General features: G+C 53.3%; 1 protein-coding gene and 1 long non-coding RNA gene across 10 annotated transcripts in view; one reads left to right on the plus strand and one right to left on the minus strand.

Annotated features, from left to right (window-relative positions):
- LOC116088607 overlaps positions 1-238 on the minus strand; it is a 1,179-nt gene extending 941 nt beyond the window's left edge. The window contains exon 1 of the long non-coding RNA XR_004117941.1: positions 157-238. This is a non-coding gene — a long non-coding RNA (uncharacterized LOC116088607). The remainder of the gene's footprint in view (positions 1-156) is intronic.
- Positions 1-17,150, plus strand: part of Speg (striated muscle enriched protein kinase) — a 56,910-nt gene that overhangs the window by 33,370 nt on the left and 6,390 nt on the right. For 8 of the 9 annotated variants that reach the window (XM_031368076.1, XM_031368077.1, XM_031368079.1 and 5 more), the window contains 18 exons: positions 1,498-1,617; positions 1,831-1,935; positions 2,094-2,300; positions 2,586-2,709; positions 2,797-2,972; positions 5,611-5,723; positions 6,311-6,479; positions 6,634-6,730; positions 6,864-7,064; positions 8,416-8,473; positions 9,034-9,111; positions 9,200-9,378; positions 9,795-9,821; positions 10,348-10,500; positions 11,269-11,311; positions 12,290-12,358; positions 12,573-14,541; positions 14,838-14,969. In XM_031368076.1, the coding sequence (XP_031223936.1) occupies positions 1,498-1,617; positions 1,831-1,935; positions 2,094-2,300; positions 2,586-2,709; positions 2,797-2,972; positions 5,611-5,723; positions 6,311-6,479; positions 6,634-6,730; positions 6,864-7,064; positions 8,416-8,473; positions 9,034-9,111; positions 9,200-9,378; positions 9,795-9,821; positions 10,348-10,500; positions 11,269-11,311; positions 12,290-12,358; positions 12,573-14,541; positions 14,838-14,969 (4,020 nt within the window). Of the gene's footprint in view, positions 1-1,497; positions 1,618-1,830; positions 1,936-2,093; positions 2,301-2,585; positions 2,710-2,796; positions 2,973-5,610; positions 5,724-6,310; positions 6,480-6,633; positions 6,731-6,863; positions 7,065-8,415; positions 8,474-9,033; positions 9,112-9,199; positions 9,379-9,794; positions 9,822-10,347; positions 10,501-11,268; positions 11,312-12,289; positions 12,359-12,501; positions 14,542-14,837; positions 14,970-17,150 lie in introns of those variants that run through there. The other variant, XM_031368085.1, reaches the window with a different exon arrangement.

The raw sequence follows: 17,150 nt of genomic DNA on the forward strand, positions 1-17,150 counted from the left end.
AGAGGAGAGGAGAGGAGAGGAGAGGAAAGGAAAGGAAAGGAAAGGAAAGGAAAGGAAAGGAAAGGAAAAAGTATGGGAGAGAGAAGACCGAAGAAAGAAAAGAGAACTAGACTGGTTTTAATCACTCACACTCCACTCTCCCAACTCCATCCTCACCTCATTCCTAGTACCAGCAGCTGAAGCTGTCATCGCTTAGTCACAGGCCGTGTCCCCATTGGAGACCCTGGGTAGATGTCTGTCTTAGAATCAGAGTTGCCATTTCTTCTGTGCCTGTGTCTGGGGTCACTGGTAGCCTTTGGTGTCTCTTCCCCTTTAAGTAGTGTAGGCAGAGATAAATGAGTGGATAGCCATTCCCAGTGAGAGAAGTGCTAGAGGAAGGCAGGAGTGTTTGAAGGAGAACAGCACAGGCCACCACTTCTTCACGTCCCGCCAGACGACTGCATCCTTATTATTGATGGAGCAGAGTGTAAGGAAAGAGCTGCGGGATGAAATGGAACTCAAGTTCAAACCATTGCCTCATCATTTACTAGCTGTGTAGCCTTGGACAAGTCAATTAATGTCTCTGACCTCCTGGGTAAATGGGGATCATTTTGTAGAGTTGTTGAAAGGATTAAGGTACCTGGCATCGGATGAACACAGAGCAGGCAACTCTTATTATAATTTATAATGTGACATATATTTGGCACTTACTGCATGCAAAGCATTGCGTTGTAGGCGGAACAAGCAGAACTGGACAGGAGCTGTGACTCATGGAAGTGAGAAGGAGAAATCTCTAAAGTCACTAGGATCTGGTACCCAGCGATGAGCTTCAAGAGGGCTCGAGACCCAGGGAGGGAGGGCATCAGGGCATTGGAAGGAGGGGGTAAGGCCCCTGCAGGATGGGCTTCATGGTCATGCACCTTAACTGTGTCTAAAGAAGGAAGCTCCAGGTAAGAGTGGACAAGATTCTGAAAGGAAGGAGTATGGCGAACAGACTCCGAGGCGGAACCCACGCGGCCTGTCCAGGGACCTGACGGACAGACAGTCAGGAAGGAGTTGCAGCCAGATGGCGGGATGGATATTGGAGTTTCTGGTTTAGCTGATTTCCGGTAGGCTTTCCTCGGTCTCTGCTGGAGATGAGGGACAGGCAATGGCTATTAGGCTGAGAAGAAACTGAGGCAGGACCCACTAAAAAACCCATCTCAGAACGCTGGCTTGGAAGTTGTAACCCTTGGAGGTACAGGAACAAGGGAGCTGTCACAGACATCCTGACATTCGGACACAGATAAACCCTGTGTGAGAAGAAGGTGCCAAGTGGCCAGGCTTGACATTCCGGAGCACGGTGTACTAGCTTTGGCTTCAGGAAGCACAAGCCTCTTGGTGGCTGCTCCTGTCCTTTCCCCCTTGGTCCTCTCTCTGCAGTGGGTAATATCTGTATGGCCAGGCTTGAGCTGCGCATGGGCTCGGTCCATAAAGTATCCTCCTGATCAGCCATGTGTCGCTGTGCCTCCCCCACAGACAGAGACATACATCGCCTGGTGTTCCCAGCGGTGGGGCCTCAGCACGCTGGTGTCTATAAGAGTGTCATCGCCAACAAGCTGGGCAAAGCGGCCTGCTATGCCCATCTTTACGTCACAGGTGAGGCAAGCATCTTGTCTAGTTAGCTGTGTCCACTGGCACCAACTAAGGGCGAGGCTGGGGGAGGGTGCTCCACTCCCGAGGGAGCAGCTGGCCTTGTCCCGGTGCCTGTGGCTCAGCCTCAGGCCTAGCTCTCTAAGGGTTGGTAATCCTGTGGAGTTGTGAGGTTCTAAAGCACTCTCCCACCTCCCACCTCCCACCCATGGCTTTCAGATGTGGTTCCAGGTCCTCCAGATGGCGCTCCGCAAGTAGTGGCTGTGACTGGAAGGATGGTCACACTATCGTGGAACCCACCCAGGAGTCTGGACATGGCTATTGGTAGGTGAGGGTCGTACAGGTCAGAGGGTGGGGATGAACAGAGAAGGCTCAGGCAGGGGTCCTAAAAGACCCAGGCTTTTGAGCATACAACGGGGGGGACAGCGGTGGGTAGTACTCAAGAAGTGGGATCAGGAACACCTTTGCTGTTTCTCCGCTAGACCCAGATTCCCTGACATACACTGTGCAGCACCAAGTGTTGGGCTCGGACCAGTGGACGGCACTGGTCACGGGCCTGCGGGAGCCTGAGTGGGCAGCCACGGGGCTGAAGAAGGGGATCCAGCACATCTTCCGGGTCCTCAGCTCCAGCGGGAAGAGCAGCAGCAAGCCTTCAGCACCGTCAGAACCCGTACAGCTGTTAGAGCACGGTGAGCCCAATGCTGTGTGGATGGGGATGGGCGTGGAGTCAGTGGTGGAGGCTCAAAGGCTGTCTGGATTTGGTGACTGTAGCGTGGACAGTGTTGCCTGGCAGGACCCCATCCCATCAGTGATGGGCAGTGTGGTCTGGTCACATCCTAAGGTGCTTCCTGGCTATGTTACATTTCTCTGAACCTCAGTTTCTCCACCTGTAAAACTGGAACTCTAAAAGAGTCCAGGAGTGGGGAGAGAGGCAGGGGATACCAGCCGAACACAGAGCCTGTGTCCTCCCCCAGGCCCACCCCTGGAAGAGGCGCCTGCGGTGCTGGACAAGCAGGACATTGTGTACGTGGTCGAGGGCCAGCCTGCCTGTGTCACCGTCACTTTTAACCATGTGGAGGCCCAGGTTGTCTGGAGGAGGTAGGAGTCCTTGCTCCCCATTGGCCCCTACCTAGGATCATCCAGCCAACCCTGCCTGGCAAGACCCACTCCTCCTATCTCCCTTAGTTGCCGGGGAGCCCTCCTCGAGGCGCGAGCAGGTGTGTATGAACTGAGTCAGCCAGATGACGACCAATATTGTCTGCGGATCTGCCGGGTGAGCCGACGAGACCTGGGGCCCCTTACCTGCAGTGCCCGGAACCGCCATGGCACAAAGGCCTGCTCAGTCACCCTGGAGCTGGCAGGTAAGTGACAACTTCTTCTTCCCTTTGAGGCATGTTGCATGCTGGAGATTCAGTCCCACGTCTGCCCATTCAGGCTTGCCCTCCTAGTAACAATGCCAATATTAGTGATACTAGCAGAAATAATAGTAATAGTTATTGATCACGCATGGTGACATGTTCTATAACTGCACTCGGGGAGGTGAAGCAGGATGATTGTGAGTTTGAGCCAACCGGGGCTATAAGGGAAGGTCAAGTTGAGGCAGCGTTTCTCTGTGTAGTTCTGGCTGTCCTGGAACTCGCTTTGTAGAACAGACTGGCCTCAAACTCACAGAGATCTTCTTGCCTCTGCCTCCCAAGTGCTGAGATTAAAGGCGTGTGCCACCACTGCCCGGCAAGGTCTAGACTTAAATAAAAGAAAGAGAGCCTGGAATGTAACTTACTGTAGAGTACTTGGTCAGCCAGCACAAGGCCTTAGGCTGGATCCTAAGCACTGACACACACACATACACACACACACACACACACACACACACCTATATACACAACCTTGTGTACAATGTTATGTATAGTATTTAGTGTCTCTTAAATGCCAGGATCACTGTGAAGTACTTCATATACCTCATTAAATGCCTCAACCTTATGAGATGGGGCTAGATGTCATTCCCATTTTGCAGATGAGGAAATACTGTCAAAGTGTTAAGTAACCTAGCCCAAAGTCACAGACTCTAAGTTTAGGAGCTAGGTTCAAATCCCCATGCCAGACTGCAAAGCTCTGAGTACTAGTAGTTAATATGCTAAAATCAGGAAGGAAACATCATCTCAGCAAAAGCAGGATGAAAGGAGAAGCTGATTAAACACCAAGTGCCCTCAAGCTCAGCCTGCTGCCTGCGCCCAGCTCCGAGGCTCCCAGCTGCCCTTTGGCACAGCCACTCTGACTTCACCACTGTCACCTTAAGCATGTGGAGGTCCAGAACCAAAGTCCTCCCCTTTTTTGGGGTGGGGGGAAGATTTCTCCTTTAAAGTCAGAGCTTCTGGGGCTATAGCATGCATTAAGTGGCCACTGCTTTGTGTTTTGGATTGCTTATTAAGTCCAGCATCTGTAACCACCACTTAAAACTTCAGATCCACCTGAACTGAATATTGTTACCTGCTGAGTGGATACAATTCCAGCCAAAAGCAAACAAAGTGACATTTTAGTTAGCACAGACAATCTATGAGCAAATGGACCTTTTTTTCTGTTGCTAAAAAAAAAAAAAAAAAATACATTGAAGCTCACTTAAAAACCTCCGGAGTTTTGACCTTGACAAATTGCTTCCTCCCTCAGCTGACAGGGGACCGAGTTCCTAGAGGGAAGGAGCAGCCACAGTGGGGATGAGAATGAGCTGGGGCCCTCCTGGCCCTGTGTTGATGTGGTTTCCAATTCAGGGATTTTACTCATGTCTACTTCCTACCCTTCATTTCTGACTCCAGTCACCACTCTGTCCCCAGACTGTAGCATCTGCTACACTTGTCCACCCCTTCAGGGGTAGCCAAATTTGGGGCTTAGAGAGGCCTAGGAGCCCTGCATCTTAGCCTGGCATGGATGGTGATGGAGAGGGACTATCCTAACCACCCAGAGTCAAAAGGGACCTGGGTCTTATAGCAGATAGCCCATTCTGCGATGCCCTGCTTCACCACGAGCCAGGCAGGGTAGGCAGCCCCTTCTCTTGACTGCCAGATAATAGCCTCTCCTGTTGTCTATATAAAGCCAGGCAGGTCCCTACGGTGGTGGCAATCTATACCCAGCTGCTCTACCTTTCCCCTTTGGGGCTTGATTACTTTCATTCCTCTGGGGTCCTCGAGATGCACTCAGAACGCAGGGCCTGGGATTCACAGTCTTCACAAGGCACACTGCAGAGTGTGCTTAACTCTACCGTGAGAGCTAGAGCTCTCAGGAGATGATTGGCTGTGTGGTTGGTGGGAGAAGTGAGCGGAGACTTCCCTCCGAGACTGTCCAGTTAATATTTGGGCAGTGCTTTTTTTTTTTTTTTTTCCTCGTTCGGCTTGCCATCTCCCAGAAGGTAGAAGGATTCCTAGACAATTTAAATAAGAATCAGAGAAAGAGAAGCTTCAAGACAGAGGCTGTGCCCTTCAGGAGCTGAGTTCTAGGTCAGCGCTCCAGCTTCCTCCCGCGGGGGGGTGTGGGGTGTGGGGAGGCAAGTACAGGCAGTCCGAGGCCACCAGGTGGGGTGTTGAGAAGAGCTGTCACCCATAGGGGGCAGCTCTGAGCCACACTGCACTTGCCTCATGGTTAACTGTAGAATGGAAGGGCTGAATAGCCAGACCAGAGAGATAGGACCTCCAGGTTTCTTTGTGTATAATAATGTCCTAATTTCAAAGCCACCAAATGAATCCTAAGGGTCACACAAAGCAATCTGTACCAGTGACCGTGCTTCAGAGCCTTGGAAAGCACTGTGTTAGGATTTACAGTGAGAGCCAAGCCAAGAACTCCGGTGTCCTCAGGCGAGGGGGGCCGGGGATGGGGGTGGGGGTGGGGTGGGGGAGCTGGGAAGGCAAGGCCTGGTATTCTCACCATCCAGCTGCTGATAAGGACAGGGATTGAGGAGGCAGGTCCTTGTGGTGATGACATCTGGTCCTCTCCCATCCCTGTTTGTTGCAGAGGCACCTCGGTTTGAGTCTATCATGGAAGATGTGGAGGTGGGGCCTGGAGAAACCGCTCGCTTTGCTGTGGTCGTTGAGGGGAAACCACTGCCAGACATCATGTGGTACAAGGTCAGTGGGTCATTCAGGCTGCGGTAGCTGGCGGGGAGTTGGGGGTTTGTGGAATCCTGGAAGGCCTTCGAAGTGTCTGGGCAGAGGTATGGAGGAGGAGGAGGGCGGGGAGGAGGAAAATAAGGAGGAAGAGGAGGAAAAGGAGGAGGTTGGACTCTGGGGCCTAACTGAAAGGGTAGGGGTCTTGTTTGGTTGGTTTGGTTTGGTTTGGTTTTGGTTTGGTTTGGTTTGGGTCTTTGGTTTTTCCAAGACAGAGCTTCTCTATGTAGCCCTGGCTGTCCTGGAACTTGTTCTGTAGACTAGGCTGGCCTTAAACTCAGAGATCTGCCTGCCTCTGCCTCCCCAAGTGAGTGTTGGGATTAAAGGTGTGGGCCACCATCACCTGGCACGGGTTAGGGGCTATTAACAAGAGATAATGGAAAAGCTAATGCTGGTCCTGGGGTCAGAGGAACTGAGTAGAGACAGAAGTGGGCTTGATAGGCAGGCTCCTGGCCTTCAGGTCCAGATGAAAGAGGCTGTCTGGTGTGGAGGAATAGCAAGGCCCAGGTGTCAGTAAAGCCAAACCCAAGTGACTCCCACCTCTGCAGGATGAGGTGCTGCTGGCTGAAAGCAATCATGTGAGCTTCGTGTATGAGGAGAACGAGTGTTCCCTGGTGGTGCTCAGTGCAGGAAGCCAGGATGGAGGCGTCTATACCTGTACGGCCCGGAACCTGGCAGGCGAGGTCTCCTGCAAGGCAGAGCTGTCTGTGCATTCAGGTGGGTTAGTATTCTGGAGAGAAGAGACAGGCAGTATCCCGCCCTGCACCAGCATTCTGTCCTTTGCCTTTTTGGGGTCCATCCCACCTTGCCTCTCTCTGCCCTTGTCTCTTTCTTGTCCTCCCAACATGGGGGACATCTCTCTCCTCCCCAGCTCAGACAGCCATGGAGGTCGAGGGAGTCGGAGAGGATGAGGAGCACCGAGGAAGAAGGCTTAGCGACTACTACGACATCCACCAAGAGATCGGCAGGTGTGGTGTGGGGCGAGGAAGAGCTGGCTGGCTTCAAGGAGCAAGAGGGGCTGCTGGGTCTGAGGGCCAGGGAGGCGAGAGGGTCAGCGCTGTAGTAACAGCAGCGTCTTGTCACCTTCCCTGTGTCATCCAGGGGTGCCTTCTCCTACCTGCGGCGTGTAGTGGAGCGGAGCTCTGGCCTGGAGTTTGCAGCCAAGTTCATCCCTAGCCAGGCTAAGCCTAAAGCCTCAGCAAGACGTGAGGCCCGGTTGCTGGCCCGACTCCAGCATGACTGTGTGCTCTACTTCCACGAAGCCTTCGAGAGGCGCAGGGGACTTGTCATTGTCACGGAACTGTATCCTGGGACGAGAAGGGGGTGAAAGACTGTTCTTTGTAAAGGCAAATTTGGAACGCGTTTTGCCCTTGGCAAAGTGGTCCTTTGAGCTAGGGCCATAACTGGGGTGGGGAATCTAGCTTTTTTTAGCATGCTCAGAGCCCTGGGTTCTAGTTTACAGCACTGCATAAAAATTCGTGTGGAGGTACACACGCCTCTGATCCCAGTACTGGGGAGGTAGATCAGAAGCTTAAGGTCATTCTTGTCTGCATAGACCAATCCAGGCTATGTAAAACCCTTAAAAAAAAAAAAAAAAGTGGGCCTGTTGACAGTTGGAGTGAAAAGCGTTTCTAGATCTTTTGACTTAAAAGACAACCAAACAAAAAATAACCCAAAACTTAAGTGCATACCAGGTATGGTAGCGTATGCCTTTAATTCCAGTTGTCACGAGATAGTGACAGGTAGATCTCTGTGAGTTCAAGGCCAGCCTAGTCTACAGAGAGAGTTCTTGGACAGGGAGGGACTACATAAGAAACCTTTAAAAAAAAAAAAAAAAAAGGCTTACCTTTATACAGCATCTAGTGTGTGCCTGGCAAGGCTGCATGGGTTTTATAATTAGTACATATTCAGTCCTCAGGTATATCTTCATGGTAGAACTTCACCCTTGTTTTATGGTTGATGAAAGAGACGTAAAGAGGTTAACTAGCAGCTAGCAGACACAGTATTCCATCACAGGATGCAGTGCACTGTATTTGCACATCTGATAGGACCCTGCTCCAGATGAGACCCCAGACCTTGCTTTACTTACGAGGACTCTTTTCATAAAGCGACACCCTTCTCTTGTATAAAAACTTTGGCTCAACAAAGGCACATTGAACTAACAATCCTGGTGGCTGGCTTGACCCTCTTGGAGCAGGGTGAATCTGACCTGCACATCAGCCTCAGAGTCTGCACTGTTCAAATCCAGACCTCAGCAAAATGACAGCTGATTTCATTATGAGGGCCTCCGGGTTACTCTCAAACATCGCCAAGAGGTTCCGTCAGTAGTCAATAAGATTCTATTATAATTCGAGCTCTATAAAATGCTTCATATGCCAGGAGAGGATCTGTTGCCTTCATTTCACTGCTTGAGGAGGAAATCTATGCTCAAAATGGATAAGGGACTTGCCTGAGAGTTCAAGTTCAAGCAGGTCTCCTTATCTATGTAACCTGCTGCCAGGAAAGTGGACCACAGTATCTGACCCATTTGACTGCGTCAGATGTGCTTTGTGGGGAACCAGGGTCCTAGGAGCTCTGAGCATGGGCTGGACTCAGTTCTGGAGTTGAGCAGGGAAGTTAGTGCTTGACCCTTACTCCTTGACCTATGATACAGCTGTACAGAAGAGCTTCTAGAGCGCATGGCCAGGAAGCCCACCGTGTGTGAGTCTGAGGTGAGGGCAGTGGGTGGAAGGGGCAAGGTTGTGTACCATCTTTCACCTGTGTGGACTCTTAAGAATGATGGGTGGGTCTTTCACAAGTCATTTGTGCCCACGGGGAAGCCAGGGTTGGTGGTGGGGAGCAACACCAGACAGCACAATTCCCCAATCCACAAGACAAGACTTGTACTGTTGTCTGTTAACAACAGCAGACACATTGCACCCCCTAACTCCATTGATTCCCAGTTTTCCTAATGTACACATTCTATGAAAACCACCTAGACTTTGATCTTACTGCATGGCTATACAAGCTGAATACTGCGTGGTTCTATTTAGTATAATACAAATCACTATTCTCTGTATCTGTACTGTGCTCAATGTGTGCAATGGCACATGGTAACCCCGAGTCTTAGCATCCTTTATCCTGTGGGGTGAGCCACAGATGAGCTTTCATGAACTATCTAAAGGCCACTGCCCGGAATTGGCCTGACCCCTGACCTCTTGCCACATCTCTGGTGATGGTGAAGCAGAGTGTCCCCCCACCTCCACGGACCCTGGCCTCCCTGTTTCCACAGACTCGGACCTATATGCGTCAAGTGCTAGAGGGAATATGCTATCTGCATCAGAGCCATGTGCTGCATCTGGATGTCAAGGTGAGGAAGGGGTGTGGCGAGCATGCAGAAGGTGGGGCTACCTTATGGGATCGTCTGTAATCCATCAGCTCCCACGCCTTGGTTATAGCCGGAGAACCTGCTAGTATGGGATGGTGCAGGGGGTGAAGAGCAAGTGCGCATCTGTGACTTCGGGAATGCCCAGGAACTCACTCCGGGAGAGCCCCAATACTGTCAATACGGCACGCCCGAGTTTGTAGCGCCTGAGATTGTCAACCAGAGCCCTGTGTCTGGAGTCACTGACATCTGGTAATGCTGGCACGCTGGCCGAGCTGGGGACTTGCTTTACTGGCTGGGAAGAGCATCAGGAAACTGGGATTCCTCTTCTGACAGTCCGTGGATAGCATGGCTCCCTCCTGCCCAAGTGGTTTTCATCTTTCATCATTCAGGGTTAACCCAGTCCTTCTGGGCCTCAGCTCTCAGCTTCCCTGGGGCTGGGTCTCCACACATAAGACTGGTATAAGCTTATTGGTCTTCAGACTTTTGGGCTTCCTCAGCCAACCCTGCCATGGCCCCCGACTTTGGGTTGAGTTCCTACCAGAAGTAGACACTCCTATGACGTATCCCCAGGGAGGACTCATCCTTTTCAGAATGGTGGTGGAGAGAGCTACTCATTTTTGCTGGGAGTGTGCTGGCCCCTCACATGTGTTTCTGGTTTCCCACAGGCCCGTGGGCGTCGTTGCCTTCCTCTGGTAAGGACCCCTCTGCAGCCTCCTGATTGGCCCACCCCTAACACTCGCAGGATCCACGTCCCTCTCCCTTCTCTTCCACACTTAAGGGGGTTCACATGCACCAGCCTGGTTACCCCCAACTGGCATGCCACAGCTCCGTAAGAGATGGTCATGCTCGATCCAAAGGCCAGTGCGAGTTGAGCACCATCTTGGCAGGGAATGACCTGATCCTAGAAGGTCCAGAGCATGGACCAGAAGGGGGAATACATCTCCTCATGGGAAAGCCATACTGGAGGAGGGAACAGAAGTTATTCTCCAAAGCACAAGGCAGTCAGCTCCCAAGGCAATTGCTGCCTCTCTGCTTATCCAAGGACCCCAAGTGGGAGAAGGACAAGACTAGGAAAACTCTGACATCCTGTGTAGATTTGCCCAGCCTCTGGCGCCCCCACAACCTTGGGTCTCCTTATTCCTGGTCCCCCACCACAGGTGTTGTACTTCACCTCAAGGCCCTGCCTACCTCTTACCATAGTCCACTCTGCCCCTGCAGTTTGACGGGCATCTCTCCATTTGTTGGGGAGAATGACAGGACAACGCTCATGAATATCCGGAACTACAACGTGGCTTTTGAAGAGACTACCTTTCTGAGCCTGAGCAGGGAGGCCCGGGGCTTCCTCATCAAAGTGCTGGTGCAGGACCGACTGTGAGTACAAGAGCCCTTAACTGCAGAGACCTCCCCTCCCCCCTCAAAAAACACCCGTTTACTCCTGCCAAACCCCTGCCCTTAAATATGCAACCCCAGACTCATTTTTAAAACAAATTCAAAGATTTGTTTTTATTGATTGATGGATTGATTTTTTTTCTTTTTCTTTTTTTCTTTTTTTTTCGAGACAGGGTTTCTCTGAGTAACTCTGGCTGTCCTGGAACTCACTTTGTAGACCAGGCTGGCCTCGAACTCAGAAATCCACCTGCCTCTGCCTCCCAAGTGCTGGGATTAAAGGCATGTGCCACCACTGTCTGGCACGGATTGCTTTTTTTTTTTTTTTTTCCCCAAGACAGAGTTTCTCTATGTAGCCTTAGCTGTCCTGGAACTTGCTCTGTAGACCAGGCTGGCCTCAAACTCACAGAGATCCATCTGCCTCTGCCTTGGAAATACTGGGATTAAAGGCGTGTACCACCACTGCCTAGCTAATTTTTATCGGTTTTAATTATGTGTATGTGTGTGTCTGCACATGAGTGTGTTGTCTGCACATGAGTGATGGTATCTGTGGAAGCCAGAGGCATCAGACCCCCTGGAGACGGATTTACAGGCAGCTATAATCTACCTGTTCAGTCCTTTAGCAGAGCATCATTTGCTCCTAACCACTGAGCCATCTCTCTAGCATCAAATCCCCAGTTCTTAAGAGGGCCTATTTTCTCAACTGTTCATGAATGAATGAGTGATAAATTATTACTTCTTATTCCTTTACAGGAGACCTACTGCAGAAGAGACACTGGAACATCCTTGGTTCAAAGTGAGTCTAGTCCAAACAGCTCCATTTACTAAGCATTATACATGTTAACTATGATATGCATTTTACATACGTGTGACCTATTAGCCTCACAATCGATCTGTAAAGGATTGTAGTATCACTCTCATTTTGTTGATAAGGAAACTGAGGCCCAAGTCAATGATCAAGTTAGAGTAGCATAGACTCTAAGCATAGGCCTAGACTTCCTATCCTTGAGGTGGGGGCAGAGGGGCTTCCTACTGGTGCACAAGACCAGTCCTGGCCTAATTCCTTCCTTTTCGTGTGGCCATCTCCATTCTGGGTTGGTTCCATTCACTGGTGACCGAGTGGCCTGGCTCACTAACTTAGGAACTTCGTGTGAATGGTTCTTATCATTTCCAAGCCCCAGCATCCTGGGACACAGTAGCAGGCACTGGTAAGGAGGTGGTCAGCAGATGAGTCCAGAGAAGGCATCTAAATCCACTTGCCATTGGCTGATGCCACATAGCTCGGTAGCAGACTGCTTGCCTAGCACAGAAGGCCCTGAGCATGATGCACTTCATCCTACAAAACAAAATACTTGTCATTGACTACGGCACTGGGTCAGCCAAAGACAAGCCATTCTGCTAGCAACCCTTGAAGAGTTCCCCTCCTCGGGTCAGAAACAAGTAGCATCGGAGTGAGCCTAGTGGGCTGCCACAGGCAGCATCTATGAGTCTGGACCACCAGGGCTTCAAATGTCTGGGATGCTGGTGGTACACAGAGACAGAAGGGAGCTGGGGACTAACAGAATACCCAATATGCCAGGGAAACCCCACTCTCTGACGTTGCCTGTTACCTTGCCTCTTCCCCTGTAGTCAAAGAATTTGTCTCAAGTGTAGCTCTGGCCTGACAGTCGGTTCGCAGGGGTTCTTGCTCCAAGGCCCCCAGTGGACTTTGTCTCCTACAAAGGTCTGGGTTGATAGAGTGCTGTCTCTCACGCCCTCTCTCCTGGGTTTGCAGACAGAAGCAAAGGGTGCGGAGGTGAGCACAGATCACCTGAAGCTCTTTCTGTCACGGAGGAGGTGGCAGGTGAGTCTGTCCGGGCCCCGCCTTCGTCCTTTTCACACTAATTTCCTCCCACAATCTTTCTTTTTCAATGGTGAAACCCCTCCCCAACCCCCACCCCCATTCCCTGCCTGAGCTGCCCTCCCATCTGCCACATCTCTCTCCAGAGTTGAAAGGGGCCTGGGAAGCAGTTAAGCCTCTGGGCCTTTCTGGTCTGACTGTGGCACCTTGTTTGCAGCGCTCTCAAATCAGCTACAAGTGCCACCTGGTGCTGCGCCCCATTCCGGAACTGCTCCGGGCTCCCCCGGAGCGGGTGTGGGTGGCCATGCCTAGAAGACAACCCCCGAGCGGAGGGCTCTCATCCTCTTCCGATTCAGAAGAGGAAGAGTTGGAGGAACTTCCCTCAGTACCCCGCCCCCTGCAGCCTGAGTTCTCAGGTTCTCGGGTATCCCTCACGGACATCCCCACTGAAGATGAGGCTCTGGGAACCCCGGAAGCTGGGGCTGCCACCCCCATGGACTGGCAAGAGCAGGGAAGGGCTCCCTCTAAGGACCAAGAGGCCCCCAGCCCTGAGGCACTCCCCTCTCCCGGCCAGGAGTCCCCTGATGGGCCTAGCCCCAGGCGGCCAGAGCTCCGTAGGGGCAGCTCTGCTGAGAGCGCCCTGCCCCGAGTCGGGTCGCGGGAGCCGGGCCGGAGCCTGCACAAGGCGGCATCCGTGGAGCTGCCGCAGCGCAGGAGCCCCAGCCCGGGTGCCACCCGCCTGACTCGGGGAGGCCTGGGTGAGGGCGAGTACGCCCAGAGGCTGCAGGCTCTGCGTCAGCGGCTGCTGAGGGGAGGCCCCGAGGATGGCAAGGTCAGCGGCCTCAGGGGACCCCTGCTGGAGAGCCTGGGAGGCCGTGCAAGGGATCCCAGGATGGCGCGGGCTGCCTCCAGCGAGGCTGCCCCCCACCACCAGCCCCCTCCCGAGTCCCGGGGCTTGCAAAAGAGCAGCAGCTTCTCTCAGGGTGAGGCAGAGCCCCGGGGTCGTCACCGCCGCGCGGGGGCACCCCTCGAGATCCCCATAGCCAGGCTTGGGGCTCGAAGGCTGCAGGAGTCTCCCTCCTTATCTGCTCTTAGTGAGACCCAGCCACCGAGCCCTGCGAGGCCCAGCGCCCCCAAACCCAGTATCACCAAGTCCCCGGAACCTTCCGCTGCCAAATCCAGAGACTCTCCCCAACCCCCGGAACCTCAGCCGGTCCCCGAAAAGGTCCCCGAGCCCAAACCAGAACCAGTCCGAGCTGCCAAACCAGCACAACCTCGTCTGGCTCTGCAAATGCCAGCGCAACCTCTCACCCCCTATGCCCAGATCATGCAGTCGCTCCAGCTGTCCAGTCCCACCCTGTCCCCACAAGACCCCGCCGTGTCTCCATTAGAACCTAAGCCACACGCGGCTGTGTTTGCCAGGGTGGCTTCCCCGCCGCCTGGAGCCTCTGAGAAGCGCGTGCCTTCGGCCAGAACTCCCCCAGTGCTAGCGGAGAAAGCCCGAGTCCCCACCGTGCCCCCCAGGCCAGGCAGCAGCCTCAGCGGCAGCATCGAGAACCTCGAATCAGAGGCTGTGTTCGAGGCTAAGTTCAAACGCAGCCGTGAATCGCCACTGTCGCGGGGCCTAAGGCTACTGAGCCGCTCGCGCTCGGAGGAGCGCGGTCCCTTCCGTGGGGCGGAGGAGGATGGCATATACCGGCCCAGCCCGGCGGGAACGCCGCTAGAGCTGGTGCGACGGCCGGAGCGTTCCCGCTCCGTGCAGGACCTCAGGGTAGCCGGAGAGCCAGGCCTTGTGCGGCGCCTTTCGCTGTCCCTGTCGCAGAAGCTGCGGCGGACACCTCCGGGACAGCGACACCCTGCCTGGGAGTCCCGCAGTGGAGACGGGGAGAGCTCGGAGGGGGGCAGCTCCGCTCGGGGTTCCCCGGTGCTGGCGGTGCGCAGGAGACTCAGCTCGACGCTGGAGCGTCTGTCCAGCCGTTTGCAGCGCAGCGGCAGCAGCGAGGACTCCGGGGGCGCCTCGGGTCGCAGCACGCCACTGTTTGGACGGCTGCGCAGGGCTACTTCCGAAGGGGAGAGCCTGCGACGCCTCGGTGTCCCGCACAACCAGCTGGCCTCTCAGACGGGTGCCACCACACCTTCCGCCGAGTCTCTGGGCTCAGAGGCCAGCGGCACGTCGGGTTCCTCAGGTAAGGAGGGACTAGGCGAGTAATGGGAGTGGTGTGCTGGAGACAGGCTCTGAGAGAGGAGGAGAAGGGGGCTCCAGAAGCCGGAAGGGTGGCGCTGGCAGGGGCAGATAGAGAGGAAGAAGAAGGAGAGGCAGAGGCTGGGAAGAGGAGGGTCAAGGTTTTTTTTTGCTGGTTTGGTTTGGGTTTTGTTTTTTGTTTTTTGTTTTTTTGTTTTTTTTCCTACTTTGAGAGCTACAGGAATGTGGGTGCTGTGTGGGAATGACTACACAAGAACTCATGGGTCTGGGTGTGTCCAGCTCCAGGGGAAAGCAGAAGCCGGCACCGGTGGGGCTTTTCCAGGCTGCGCAAGGACAAGGGCTTATCGCAGCCAAACCTCTCCGCCAGTGTCCAAGAGGACTTGGGTCACCAGTATGTGCCCAGCGAGTCAGGTGAGAAGCTTGAGATTGCTCTCAGGGCTGGGGTGAAAACGGACCACCGTGAGGACCTTGGGCAGTCATGGAAGAGGCCTCGAGTTAGGAAAACAACAATGATAATTACAGTAGCAGCTGCCATTAATTAGCGAAGGCAAGTGTCCTATTAAGCATGTCACAAACGCTGTCTTGTTTAACACCACAGCATTCTTTAGAAGGATGATGCTCTGCATCCTATTTTACCGTTGGGGAAAGAGCTTAGTGAAGCGATGCTGAGTAGCTTGTCCGAATCTCAGGTCTAATAAGGGGAGCAGCCAGAGTCTGGAAGCATCTCCTGGGCCACTCTGCTGAGGCCTTTGTTTGGCTGGCCTTGTGTCTCTTGGAAGGTTTCTGCATCTGGGTGTAGTTTTAAAGCTGCTCACAATCCTATGTCTGGGCACTCAGTGTCTCGGACCACGTGCATCCAAAGACACAACTTGGATCCCAGCTTGGACTGCACCCTCCATTCTATACAACTCTGAACTTCTGGCCGCTCCCCCAAACTCCCATCCCTCCCCCATTACCCACAAGGCATGTCTTCAGAGAAAAGTGGTCATCAGGCTTTTTTGCTTGGGTAGAGGCCTGCAATATTCCACAGCTTGTTCAAATGTCCTGGGGCTGCAGGGAAGGAGGTCTTCCACCAGGTGCCCTCCCACCTGGAAAAGAAACATGACTGAAGGGGGCAGCCAGGTTTCTAGGCCAGCAGGACGTTCAGGAGGAAGCCACCAAGCCAGGGTGTGCACATGATCTTTAGAAGTCCTCAACTCTATCCTGGCTCAGTTTGGGGGTAGAAAGGATCTAAACTTGCTTTTGCCTCAGCCGGGCTTCAGAGGCCTGTTTCTAAGCCCTGGTCAGGGTTGTCAGGCTGTATGACTGGTGGCAGGGGCTGAAGGACAAGCTGGCTGGAAGAGGGTGGAAATGGAGGAGGGGTGTGGAAAGAGCAGAGAATTGCAGGGTTGGTAATCCCTTCCCACCTGGGGCCTCCATTTTTCTGTGCAGCTGATTCCCTTCTGAGCAGTGCAGTGCCCTCTGACCCCATTCTCCCTGGGCAGGAAGGAGCACCTCCCATGTCCACTTTATCAACTGGGGCTGCTCCTGGGCTAATGACAGTAGGACATCTTTTACCTCTTATGCTGGCCTGCTTGGTTCCCTCCCCAGTACCCCCACTAGGACTTTGGGCAGCAACTGATGACTGCTCCCAGTACACTGGAGGATAAGGTTGAGGCCCCTCCTTGGGGAACAATAGGGTCCAGGGAGAAAAGACACATAGTTCATGTACTTCCGCTGAATTACAGCCCCCTCCTGGTTCCTCAGATATTGGTTTCCTAGGGGTCTTTAGCTCTCTCTCCCCTGGTGAAGAAGACATGTCACCCCCTGTGACCTAAACCAGGACTTTTCTTAAAGAACAATCCAGGGACCACAAATTCAAATTGCAGCGCCTCTGAGGAGGCTCCAGCCCAGCAGGGACTGGCACCGAACTCCAAGCCCCTTGCCTTGGGCAAGGTCACCAGCCAGGGTCCAGGCAGCTTTTCTGCTTTGCTCAATCCCTCTTTGTAGGTTCAGCTCCTGCCTTCTCTGTTGGGCATATTAAAGAGATCATAGTAATGACCTCAAGAAAGGCTAATGTTTGGGAGCACTTCCTGCATGGACTCTGTGACTCCCTCCGTTCTCACAGCAGACCCTCCCTCCCCACCCAAGCTTGATCCACCCCAACCTCTCAACTCACAGATTAGAAATGCAACTTCAGAAGGGACATGTGACTTGCTTAGGATCCTGTAGTCTCTACTCTTCTCTCTTGCTCTTTTTAGTGGCCTGAATGAGTGTGCAGGAATGTCAGGAGCCTCCACAACACCCCAAGGAGGCAGAGTCAGAGAGGCACGCTTCCAGGGGCTGCCCACAGGGGGCGCTGGCTTCAGCTCTCTTGAGACTGTCTTGTTTTTGGAACTCACTATGTAAACCAGGCTAGCCTCGAACTCAGAAATCCTCCTGCCTCCAGCCAAGTGCTGGAATTAAAGGTGTGTGCCATCGTGGACTGCAGTTTTTTTTTAAAAACAAAACAAAACAAAACAAAAACAAGCCGGGCAGTGGTGGCGCACACCTTTACTCCCAGCACTTGGGAGGCAGAGGCAGGTGGATTTCTGAGTTTGAGGCCAGCCTGGT

The sequence above is a fragment of the Mastomys coucha genome, unplaced genomic scaffold (genome assembly GCF_008632895.1).
Source record: "Mastomys coucha isolate ucsf_1 unplaced genomic scaffold, UCSF_Mcou_1 pScaffold14, whole genome shotgun sequence".
Lineage (NCBI taxonomy): Eukaryota > Metazoa > Chordata > Mammalia > Rodentia > Muridae > Mastomys > Mastomys coucha.